The following is a 13,361-nucleotide window of genomic DNA, read 5'->3' on the forward strand; positions in this document are numbered from 1 at the left end:
TATTAATTTTTGAGAATATATTTCACATCAATCACATTAAATAAATCAGTCAACAGTGATATTTATTATGATTCCATGACGACGTGAAATTATCGTTGTAAGTTTTTTGAAAATTATCGAATTACCGTTTATTAATACCTTTTTTGCCCTATGGCGTTGCTATGGATGAGTGAAATAATCTCTTTAACTCCTACAGTTTATGAGATATTTTGCTCAAATTTTTAACGTAAGCTAATGCTTAGACCCTTTATCCGTAGGTTGGGGGACCTGTTGTGAAAATATACAGGGTGTTCTTTTTTCTAAAGGCGTAACTCTTTTTCCCCTCCCGAACTTTTTTGTGGTGCTCCACTAACTTCGACCGAACACAGCTTTGCATTTGTTGTTCAATTTAATAATTTTCTGATCACTTGCAGTTTTTTTCGTATCTGTCTTAGTTTTCGAGTTATTTGCACAAATATAAGTTCATGTAGGGTTTCTGGGTGATTTTTTATAAATTATTTTATATATTTTTTGTGTCCTTCTGTTCACATTTTTCTGTGAACGCTTCAAGTACAAGTTGAAGTTAAAATAGGGTTGGCTAACGAGTTAACTTTAAACTTTATTTTCTTTATTTTAATTTAATTTACAATAATTGAGGTTTATCGGCTGTAAGCTAATTCAAATAAAAATACACAAAAATGTAACGAATGTTTCTATTACTATGCCTCTAGAAAAAAGAACGCCCTGTATATTTCGTCCACCGCAGTTGTGGACGAAACGTCAGGAGGAAATTCCCATAGACCACGGCTTCAAAGCCCGGAAAACATTCCTAAATGTGATTTAACCGGCCGTGAAAGCCTTCACAGGCTTTCTATTCTTAATGAGCAGTGAAAATTGCAAAATTTTCGGGAAAATGTAAAATTGTACAGTGTTCAAAATGGTTAAAAAAAAGATAAGCAGCATTTTGCTAAAACCTACAGACAATTTTATATTTCGGTTTTACAAAACTGTATCAGTACTCGAAATGGCTTAATATTTATTGTACAGATTATGTGTTGATAAAAAAACCTTTGCAGATTTTGAAGTTTTCGAAGCTTGGAAAAATGGCGTATGTTAGGAGCGTTTCAAAATAACCGATAAAAGATGCCTTGAACGATTTTTTCACATTCTATATACATAATATCCATATGCATACACTATCAATGAGTTCAAACCGAAGGCTTAGTAACACAATGTTCCAGATATGGAAAGTTTTTCGCCTCCAACTTATCTATTCGTTAAAAAAATCAATATTTTACTCATTAAATTAGTCTTAAATTTTAAATCAAGAAAATGTGCTTTGTGTAATTTTCAAAATTCAATCTAGCCCTAAAAACAGTTTTAGATTGTCGGCTTTACAAATACGTGACGCTTTTAGTGTGGTTTTGTTCAAAGATCAACGGAATCCGTCCGGAAAATTTTGCCTTTAGGAATATAATCTGGGATCAAATGGAAATGACGGTTTGTTAGTTAGGAATAATCTCTTCGCGTAGCATAATGGACTTGAGATGACATATGACGCATGAACGTATAACACATGAAGCAATTTTTCTTGCTTAATCAAAGATTTTTAGATGATGAGCGGAAGCATTTAAGAATACTTAGTTTTACCTCAATTAATCGCCGAAACGATATAAAGTAAATGCAGTTTTAAAATGTTTTTTCTACGACTTTCTGAAAAATAATCTCTATGTCTAATAATGACTATGTATCTTCTGACAAGAATGATGAAAGTATGTCCCTTTTTAACCGGATTGCGCCTTGTAATATCTTAAATCCAGATCCCTAGACGTTGCAAGTTTATTAGACTTTAAACTTTTCCAATGTCTGGAACCATTCCAATGGCGACCATAAACTAAAAACGTCCTCATAGGAAGACTTCATGTGCCCTACGTTTCATTTAAAGTCCTGTTTTCCCTTCGTGGAGTTTTCCATGCGACGTCTACATTGCGATGGGGCTGCAACAGGTGCGCTCCAGATATTCGAGTCGAAATTAATACCAACCGAAACAATTCATGCGGCTGCTGCATGGAAAGAAATTAGGAAATAATTTGTAGCTCACTTCGCTTAAATTACACGGCCCCTATTGGGGGTTTTGCCGGTTGAATTTAAATTCGAGCAGAATTTGGAAAGTCCACTGAAAAGCTGCTGCAGTAATAAATACTCTGTTTAACCTGCCTGTTTTGGGGTTTGATTTCTGAAGTATTCGTTTGATTTACCAGCATCTTCTTGGTTAAACTTTGTTGAGTGCGAACTTGTTTTTATTTTCCTAAGACTGCTTTTGTTTGTGTAATTTTTAATAATAAATTAGAGATAAGCTGATCGCCTGACAAATTTCTCAACCGATATACAGGGCGTTTGGTAAGTAGATGCATTCCTTGTAGGAGGTGACAGTGCACGTAATTCTGGATATATTTCTTTAATATACCATAGTCCGAAAACTCTTAGTCTCCGATCTACAGCGTGTTAAAGTATTAATTTAAAAAATTATATTTTGTAATTTTCCTGAAACCCCTTGGAATATTTTAATGAAATTTTATGGACTTAGGCACTTAACAGCAATATATGTTTTGTGATAAAAATTTTGTTTCTAGATTTTCTAGTGGCGTGTGCACAGGCACGTCTGTAGATAATTTTTAACAAAAAATGTTACGCCACTGTTTTTTCTAAAAATAAATATTAGTTTTCAAGTTCCTGTTCAATTTGGAAGAGAAAAGGTCTCTTGACTTTTTTCTACAACGCACCGTGTTTGAGTAAAAGAATTTAAATGAATTTAATGCCCGCCGTAATCGGATTTTTATTTAAAAAGTTGGCTCTGCACTACTTATAGTCACTGATTGAAAAAAAATAATTGCTGTTATTTCGAGTGTCTGAGTAACTTCTTTTTCTGTGTTTTTTGTTGTAATAAAATTGATACAATCGATTTTTATCATAATCTAGTACACAATTTTTGTTTTTATACTAACCCCTACTTAATTACAACCCGATTAAGCTATGCAATAAATCGATTTTGAATTTTCGCTTTTTTTTGTAATAAAATGTATACAATCTATTTTTGTCATAATCTGGTGCACAATTTTTGTTTTTATACTAACCCCTACTTAATTACAACCCGATTAAGCTATGCAATAAATCAATTTTGAATTCTCTTAGAATTGTATCCCAACAAGAAGCAACCGTAGTTCAAGTTATTCGGATACATTTACCGTCGATTAGGGTAAACTGGTTGCTTTAGGACTAAAGAGAATATCTTGGGACGTCCGAAAATTTCAACTCCAGAGCAAGAGCAGAAGAAAACGTTCTGGTTCGTGTTGGAGAAAATCTAGAAATAAGCACAAGACGATTGGAAACTGCAACTGGCATAAGCAAGTCTTCAGTTCGTAGGATTTTTCAGCAAGAAAATCTCCACCCTTGCCATTTTACGCCGGTACAGAATTTATTAGAGGACGATTTTGCTAGAGTAGTAATTACCTAAACCAACATTTTACAAATCGGTGGCCGGCGCGAAGTCCTGACTTTAACCCACTAGATTTTTGTGTGTGGGGTTATTTAAAATCATTAGTGTACGATCAAACGGTAGACACCCGAGATGAGTTGATAAATAAAGTAATGAATGCCGCCGAATGGTTTAAAAATATGTTTTTTTAAAATTAGACGATTCCTCAATAAACGCAGTTCAAAATGTATTGAAGTTAACGGGGGATATTTTGAGCAATTGCTGTAGAAAATGAATGTTTTATTATTAGTGATTAAGATAAAAAGATCCTACTGTTAAAGAATGATGTTTAGAAAATATGTTTTCACTTACTTATTGCTGCTTATTTTTTGTAAATACTGCATTTTGCGGTGTAATCGCAAATATCTCGGAAACAGAGGCTTGTTGGGACATCGACTAAGAATATCTTTTTTGTACAAAATTAATAGGCGATTAGACCCAACCAGTTTAGAAGTCGGAATATCGGGTGACCAAAAAGTTAAAACAATTTTTTTGCCCAGATATCGCCGTAAGTGGTTTTTTCTTCAAGTTGATAAAAATCTGATGATAGATTCGGATTTCTTTTGCTGAAAAATCCCTGTATATCAATTTCGTTAAAATATGCAGCTCCGTTCAAAGTAGAATAACGAAAAACTGAAATAAAAATGTAACTTTGACGCCCTGTATGTCGGCAAACGTCAACTTTTGGACAAAGGTAAGTTGTATTAAATCATCATATTTTTACCTCAGGAATCCACCATTTCGTTTTGTGCCATTACTTTGTATAACACATTGACACCCTGTATAAGAAGAAAAACTTTTCAGAAATCCGCTTGACAATATTTGAACTGCTTATGAACGAATCCACGTTACAAGACTCGAATAAAGAAAAGCACGTCATCACTAACCCGTCTCAATAGCTTTGTGTATGTTTTGGGTTACAATAAATCAGCACAATTTTTAATTGAAAAACATGTCCATCAACGATTCCTGCTAGTGCATCTGTGACAATTTGGGTCTGATTTTAACACCTCAACCATTAGCAATGCGGTAATGTATCGGGCAGTTGGCTAATTATTTATTAATCCCATGGGCAAATAAATAATTAAAACATATTTTTGAAGCTCGCAATGCGGTTTTCAACCGAAAAGTCATATTCATTAACCGAACAATTTATGGAATTTTTGGTACGATTAAAAAGACAGAAAGTTAGCCTTCCGAATATTAGACAGGCAAAAAAATCAGCACAAAAAAAAATTATAATCTATTGGAAAGTTGATTAATATAATGTTAAGGTTAATGTGGTAACAACTAGTTTAGGTTTAGAAATATTTAACTGACTGGACAACCAGACAGTATTGTGTTGTTTCTAAATTTGATCTGGTAAATGTACATCGACTTGATTAGTGATTAACAAACCCTTTATTATCAGCGATTAAATAGCACCCACACATTTACAATAGTACTTATGGTTATCAATGTACATGATTATCGAGGAAATTATCTAATTTATTGCAAATCTAATTGTCTCGCCAATTCATTTGGTTTCATAATCGCTCCACGATCCTACGTGTTCGATATCGCTATAAACCCTCGATCTCTCGAATTAGCTACAGTGACGTTATTTGAGTAATTATCGCTTTGTCACTGAAAACGTTAGTAAAAGCCCTCAAAACTAATGTCACTTTCGAATTGGAAATTGTTCTATTTTTGCCCGCATAAATTAATAAAAATCACAGTTAGAATCTTAACTAAGGAATGTTTCTTTGATCTTTTCGTTTGCCTGCTGTTATGCACACAGTCCACAGGTGATGATTGAGATGCAACTTCTGGAAATAAAATATTAAATGTAGTTTATTAAGAGGTGTTTTGGAATGCAACACATCTACTTTGAAAGTTTATTTGTTTGTATCAAAATTCTTTTTAGATTTCCGTTAGTTTTTTTTCCTTGAATTTCCTTGAATAAATTGTAAGATCTACCTTGATTATGCACAAATAGTTGAAAAAAGCAGCAAAAAAGTTTAGAGATTGTATTCGTTTTAAACCCAGAAAGACGAATTTTAGTAACATCTTTAGCGAAAAGTGGATGTATCTAGAGAATTTTTTCCAATTTTACAGATCTCTTTTGAGTTTTTACGATAGAATCTGGTTATCGTAAGAATTCATATGTACTCACCGTGTTTCCGGTTTTTCTGGGGGCACAGTTTTGACTTCCGCTTTCTTTTTGCCTTTTCGTTGCTCCTAGAATTTAATAAACCCCAATATTAATAATATACAGGGTGTCTGTTTTTGGAGCTCATCCATGGGGATGTCGGTAATCATACTAGATACGAGATTGATTAAATTGGGGCAAAGTTGCGCAGTCTAGAGCTTACTAAAATTCCTATTGAAAATTTAAAAAATTTCTGCTGCTTCCGAAGATAATCGGAAAAAACGAAATTCGAAAACAAAGTTTGCATTTTTTCCTTAGCTTATTTGCCTCGGAAATTTAAAATAAATAATACTTCGTCATTTCAACTTTTTCTCTTCTACAACGTAGCGATGTTGTATTTCAAATGCGACTTATGGATTCTTGACAACCGTCATCAACTTTGTTTTTTCTTATGGGCGCCGTCTTGGATTTTTACATTTTTGAATTCAGTTTTATATTCTTATTACGATATCGTATCATATATTAAGGTTCAGTCTTGCTGGTTGGTGAAAATAACAAAAAAAATTTTTGAGTATAGTAAAAAAAGGAAAAAAGTGTATTATAAATTTACATAGGATGAAACTAAACTTTGAGAAACCAGTAAATTCAGAAAATTATAAGAGGTGTTCGAATGGTTCACCTTCCACTTCCGAGCACAGTCTTCTAAATTTTATAGTGATCTTAAAACGTATTTTGTTCGAATTTTGGTCCATAACGTTGTGAAGAGCAGGTCATTAATATCGGTGAGTAATAGATTTATAAATGTTGTTTTTCATAGTTCCCCATAAATAATAATCGAAAGGGGAAAGGTCTGGTGATCGTACCGGCCAAGGTATGTGCCCATTGTTGAATATGACTCGGGAAATATTTCTGACAAATAATCAGCCTTCAAGCATTATGTGGCGGAGCACCATCATGGTCCATTATGTGGTGGAGCATCATCACAATGTCATGATATTTCTACAAAATTCTACCCTCCGTTCGGTATCTCCTAGATGCAAAACTTGGCTTATATGAAATTTAAACGGACAACATCTATGTTTTTTTAAGACTCTTCACACTGCCTGATGAGGTACGTTAATTTCTGCTGCTATAGCTCTTGAAGTAGAAGGATAAGCTTGAATCTAATGGAAAATTAAATTTAATACCGTTTATTACTTTTGATGAGAGTTTAACATTTCACTCAACGCCTGTAAAATTTCCACTTATTCTCATTTGTTTTTGAACACGTTTTATAGGCGTAGAAAATGAGCCAAACTAGGCTAAATGTTTATGCAGGAACAGAAAACATTTCTGGGCTGGTTGTTGTCTTTCTGGATACCGCTGTAGATATGTTTCCGAAGTAACTTGCACATTTTGGTGTGAAGCGTAATCAATTTATATCATATTTCGTTTTTCTTCATTTGCATAAGGCATTTTGACAAAAAATTACAAAAATATTGTTGAAACTCTAGGAGAAGCTAAGCTAAATTTAGTCAAACTGTCTAAAATCTGTTGATAAACGAAAGAGTAGGTGTCATTCCAAAGCACTCCTTGCAAAAACAGGATTTTTGTTATTTTTACCAATCAGCAAGACCTTAACATATGATCATGGTAATCAGAGAAAAAAGGCTGAATTAAAACATGTAAAAATCCAAGATGCGCCCATAAGAGAAAATAAAGTTGATGATGGTTGTCAAGAATCCATAAGTCGCATTTTAAATACAACATGGCCACGTTGTAGAAGAGAAGAAGTTGCCATGATGAAGTATTATTCATTTTAAATTTCCGCGTCAAATAAGTTAAGGAGGAAATTAAACGTTTTTTTTTTTCGAATTTCCATTTTTTCCGGATATCTCCGGAAGTGGAGGAAATTTTCTTTAATTTTAACGAGCATTTTAGTAAGCTCTACACTCCAACCAATTTCGTATCTTATATGGTTACCGAGATCCCCATGGTTGAACTCCAAAAACGGACACCCTGTAGATACCTTCAGCGAGTCTCAGATTGTACATTTCAGCAGTGAAGTTTAATCATCCAGACATATTTATGGATAATTAAAATTGATCAATCAATAATTAACAATCGATTTGGTAATCAGCGGAGAACATCCATGATAGAAACGCTGCGACTAATATAAATCATCCAGCTTCTCGCTAATAATCCTTGTTACTTAATCTAAGTACTGTAGATGTATTGTGTTAGTAATTAGTACTGGGAATTGGTCTGGTTTATCAGTAGTTTAACGGTATTATATTTAACATTTGACTGCAAAGAGTTTGAAATTGATAGCCATAATTGCATAGAAGCCAGAAGTAATATGAAATTTAAAGAGTGTAGTCAGTTATTCAGCTTACTTCAACAATCTCTCCAATTTTGTACTTCTTCAACTGCTTCTTGGCATCAGAGGAATGTCCAAAATCATCAAATGCTTTGGTGGCATCCTTGCCAGCATATTCGGTAATCAGATCGCCTCCACCTGGGTGCTATAACCAGAAAAAATATAGTTTTTCTAAACCATAAGTCCAAGTCCAAAAAAATCAGGGTTTGTTACGATTTGAACGATATTTTAAAGATTTTCAGACTCAAGTGCTTTCTATAGAGTGTCAAAAAGTCCAGCTCCTGCACGCGTCTTGATCAGAAGTTATGAGAATTTAAAGCAAAAACTACACTTGTGTAAGATTGCTTACTTTTCAAGTTCAAGAAAATGAAGATTCGATGCGATTTTAATTAAATTTTTAGGGATCTCAGAATTAAGTCTTTTTGAAACCAGAAAATTTTCATTAAAGTTTCTAAATGGTCACTTTTTAAGTCGAAAAAAATCGGAATTTTATGCGATTTAAATTAAATTTTCAATGCTTTTATAATCAAGCATTTTCTAAAGCAGGATGAAGACTCAAATAGCTAATTGCTCTAAATTAGAAGTTATTAAAATTTCATACCCTTTTGTGGAAATAACTTTTAAGTCAAGAAAATTTCAAAGTGCTAATTGCTCTCGATTAGTTTCAAGTCAACCCAGCAATGATGGATTCAGTGCGATTTAAATTCATCTTTCTGGATTTCCAGAATTATTATTTTTGCTTATAGTTAAAAAGTGTTTTTTCGAAACTGTTGCACCGATAGTCGACTTTAGCACTTATAAGAGTATTTTTTTTAGTTCAAGCTCTGTAAGAGCCATTGTTTAGTGTCACAATTAGTGTCCAGATGTTTAGTGTATGATCAACACTTTCAGCTATACAATTAAATAATAAAGTTATAATTTCACAGTTGCCTTGCTATCTCCGAAAAATTTGATGTTTATATTTTTATATTTCTTCTTAAATAAACGCACGGAAATATAATTAATTTAAGAAAATGCTGAAAACTAGTTTTGATCACATGTTTATGCTTCTAGCGAATCACCATGAAAAATCCCTGTCGAAATCGACAATGAGCATTAAACAACAAACATTGTATTTACATTTATTTGTAACACAAATCGGCCATGCAAGTGATTGTATCTAGGTTGCGTGCATTCATCTGGAATTACCCAACTGTATTAAAATGTGTTTTATCTTTCTTATGTTGTTCATGCTAAATGGAGGCTTAAAAAAACAAGGGGAAATCCAGTAGATAATATATGCTGCGCGTGACCCAATGGAAATTGACTATATTGTTGTTCAATGCATGAATTTAAGAGATACTGGAGAACATTCATGTTTCGAAGACGATAGCAAATGATCTGCAGATGATGAAGAAACTGCGTTATTTGGGAATATAATTTTCTTTAACAATGTTTTTTTCGATTTATGAAAAACGTAGCGGCAAGCTGCAACAAAAAAGAGACAAGTGTTTTTGTCCTAAAAAATGTTTCTAGAAAAGCCATCCTTTAGTTCGAACCACGGAAAATCCAGGTTTGAGTACCAGATGTTTTCAAGAATTACCAGCTCCGCGGAAAAACCAGAAGCGAGACAGACGTAAGATTTGCAAAACAATACCTTTTAAATGAGGAAATTTGTAAAAAAACGCAAGTTTCGGTTTAAAAAAAGACTCTTTTCCAAATAAATTTAAACTCTTGTATCGTATAGAGGAGTTGCACTAAAAACTCTGGAATACGATTGAAGATATATGCACTTTTATTTTATCAAAATAATAACGGAAACTGCAAGGATTTTCCGTTATTATTATTAGTTTTTTATTAAAACAAAATTATTGGTTGATTAATTTAAATCAAAGACCGATAATCATAATCGAATGAAGCAATCGTTCCTTTTTTATGTATATTTTTATTACAACTTCTTAGCTGTGATCTACAGGTCAAATCTAATCCACTTTTGGGATTCTGCGAATGAAATAAATAACATGCATTGAAACGTATTTTCCCTTGATGTGGTGCTTGTTTTTTCCATAGTTATTTTGAATCGTTTTCAAATGGCTGACTTTTGGACATATAGAAGACACAAAAAAATAACTATAATTTTCCGCAAAATTACACAAAATGCTCATCAAGTCCCTCAAGTGTTTTGTAAAATATGTTGTCACAAAAGCTTATGTTATGAATAGCATTTCGCACTGAAGATAAAAGAAAAAATTACAGTTTCTTAATAGTGGACCAAACTGAAATGAGGAATATGTCCTGATTAATATCCTCATTGGCATAGGAAAAAATGTTTAATTAAATAGAATTCACATTCAAAAAATAGAAGTAGAGTCTTAAGTAAGTTAAATCATCATCATACATAAATGTCTAATCTATCGGGTATATATATATATATATTACCATTTTTATTTCAATACTTTGTAAATGAAATATTCGATATTAATGTGTTTTGAAACCCGACTTGGAATTCGACTTAATGGTTTGAAGAATAAAAAATTCAATAATGAGGGAAAGGGGGAAAAAGATTGATCGAAACTTAAACAGAATGCAAATAACCGAAATATGTTAGAAAGTAAAATTACTTTGATGATTACTTTGGAAAGTAAAAGCACTTACATCATCCAAGTAATCAGTCACATCATACACAATGTCCTTGTAGATGAACCACACACGACTATCGTCTTTTCCATTATAAATTTTCACTTCCTCGATGGTAAAATACTTAATTTGATCTTCCTCAGCCATTTTAGCGACTTTGGTTGATATATGGATAACGTAAGTGCCAATGTATGATCTCCGAAAGCGGGTAAGTGAGTAATTTATCACGATTGTCGTTTTATTTATATCTGTATACCGATACAATGTTCAGCAACGGACTTGAGATATCGTCGCCATAAAATTATTGCCGGTTTTCTTCGTCTTGTGGATGCTTCCAGTCGTATTTTACAAAGCTCATTATGGCCAGTTTCTGTGTGTGTGTGTGTGTGTGCAAGCGAAGGATGAACTTTTAAATCGTCAAACTGCTGCTAAAATGGGAATTTACCCGAAAATGTGTTTTTGCAAGGATACTTGGTGGTGGAGGAGGACACTTGCCGGGAGGCAAAGTTCCCAAACTTTTTTACTTAATTAGTCATTGCACTTGATTGACGGCAACTTTCCTGGAAGGCTTGTTTTTAATTGGTTTTATTTAACGATTTTAATTAAATCTTTAATCTCCCTTGTATCAATCAATCCGCCTCTGTTCTTTTCACTGATACCGACGATCACCTACGAACTTTAGAAATTCCATTTTTATTATACTCTTTTGTTTCGATCAAGCTTTTAATTATTAAGCATCGACTTTTGAGTACGGTAAAGTTAAACGTACATCCCGTAAGTAAGTCAGTTTTCTAATGCGGTGCTTATGGTATTTTCATACTAAAAGAAAATAATTTTTGTATCAAATCACCGTCTTTTTCACCAATTAAAAACCATTAATTGTTCTATTACAACAATGTTTAATAAAACAAATTGCTGTTAAATTTTGAACAAATGTTTCCAGTTTATTTACATGAAATAATTTAAGTTAATTAATTATTGAAAATTACAGTTGCGCAAATAACATTGTTTAAATTTGGTTTGTGGAACTCGTGTTGGCCCCGTCGATTTTTTTTTTATTTAATATTTTTATGTTTTACTTTTACTAAAAAACTTGGGAGGATGTATCAAAAATCAAGTTATTAAGTATTTCATAAATATAATGTCGGTAAAAACCGGACACTTATTGATGGTTTAGAGGAATAATTGATGGAACATCTGCTTCCAATTATAATATTGCCGGATTTCCCCAAAAAATTGATTTTACACATTTGTAAAACTTATTTAGTCCTCTCAAATAAATCCATTTTGAAGGCTATTGTGCTCCATCAACAAAATCTACTGAGCCAATTGATTGATTGAGCTCATTGAGCTTGAGTCAAGTTGTCGGAGTTGAGCCAAGTTGTCTGATCACGGTAAAGAAACCAGCAAACCAGCTGGAATTTAAAAAGTCTAAAATACCAATCGACAATTAAAACACTTCATTTTTCAGCTCACATTCCCACTTATTTCTACGAGCTTCTGTTAATATTTTTTCTCTGAAATACTTCTTACTAGTGCTCGGAATTTTTCTAAATCTGAAATTCGAATACTCGTTTAGTGGTTTATTCGAATACTCCACCAATATGTAACGAATATTTGAGTATTCGAATATTTGAGTATTTGAATACTCGGGTGTTTGAATATTCGAATATTCGCGTATTTGAATATACGAATATTCGAGTATTTGAATATACGAATATTCGAGTATTTGAATACTCGAGTATTGGAATATTCGGGTATTCCAATATAGAAAAAAAAAGTTTTATCATTAATTTTGTTTTGTTACTTTTATAAAATACGTGAACGAATTTTCGAAAAATCCTTGTCATTTTGCCAGGTTTTATCAAGAATATGCGATGCTGCACAACAATTCGGTCCCTAATAGACCTACTGTTTACACAGGAAACGCGCTTCGGGAGATACACAGAAAAATACTGGCTCGAATTACAGAAACTCCTGTTTACTTAAAGGATTTAAAACCAGATATCTCGAGGAAAAACTAGTTTGTCGATAGTCATTTGGGACGTGGATTACCAAGTTTCCACGGAATCCTGCTTGTCTGAGTAGACGGTGGGAAGCTTGCCATTAGTTTTCGAGTGCAGCAATGCTGATGATTCAAGGTTTATTTGTTCAATTTTTTACAAGTTAATGGTTTTGTTTAGGAACACTGTCTTACTAATTAACGGTGAAAAAATCGCCATTTGGATGCTTCGGCAATGAAAATGGTCAGTGTAATTTCAGTGATATGAACAAGGCTGGAATAAATTACCTAGTCCTAAACTTTTGTCAATCCAAACTGTTTGTTGAATGGGTTTTTTTGGTTTAGTTTATTCTCTTGGATACACGAGTGTATTGTTCAGTGATTGTCGTCGATATTGATCAAACATTTTTATATTAGGGAACGAAGTATTGCATTTAGAAGAAAAAACATTCTGATATATCTTAAATGCCTCAAACGCTCTAAAATATAGAAAAAAAATTACATTAAATTTTTTAATTTTTATTAATGGTAACTTGTCCATTTTCTTATGCTTTAACGATATTTTATTTTATTTGGCACTACTGAACGAAAATTGTGAATATTTTGCTGTAATTTTTGTCGATTTGACTATCCTTAAAGCAAACTGTTACTGAAAAGCACAGAATATGTACTTTTTCCAAAGTGAATCCAATTCCATGTGTATACATAGTAATACATTTTTGCAAATAGAAAATTTATT

At 32.8% G+C, this 13,361-nt stretch overlaps 1 protein-coding gene across 1 annotated transcript; it reads right to left on the minus strand.

The window, feature by feature from the left end:
• Positions 1-4,744: 4,744 nt before the first annotated feature.
• Positions 4,745-10,853, minus strand: LOC109535809 (cytochrome b5). The gene is made up of 4 exons (XM_048663520.1): positions 10,639-10,853; positions 8,021-8,149; positions 5,670-5,734; positions 4,745-5,322 (listed from the first exon to the last, which is right to left on the minus strand). The coding sequence occupies exons 1-4, from the start codon at positions 10,765-10,767 to the stop codon at positions 5,283-5,285; spliced, it is 363 nt and encodes a 120-aa protein (XP_048519477.1). The 5' UTR covers positions 10,768-10,853; the 3' UTR covers positions 4,745-5,282.
• Between the last annotated feature and the right edge of the window lie 2,508 nt (positions 10,854-13,361).

Source organism: Dendroctonus ponderosae, unplaced genomic scaffold, assembly GCF_020466585.1.
Source record: "Dendroctonus ponderosae isolate FM_Combo_2020 unplaced genomic scaffold, Dpon_F_20191213v2 Dpon_F_20191213_1, whole genome shotgun sequence".
NCBI classification, from domain to species: domain Eukaryota; kingdom Metazoa; phylum Arthropoda; class Insecta; order Coleoptera; family Curculionidae; genus Dendroctonus; species Dendroctonus ponderosae.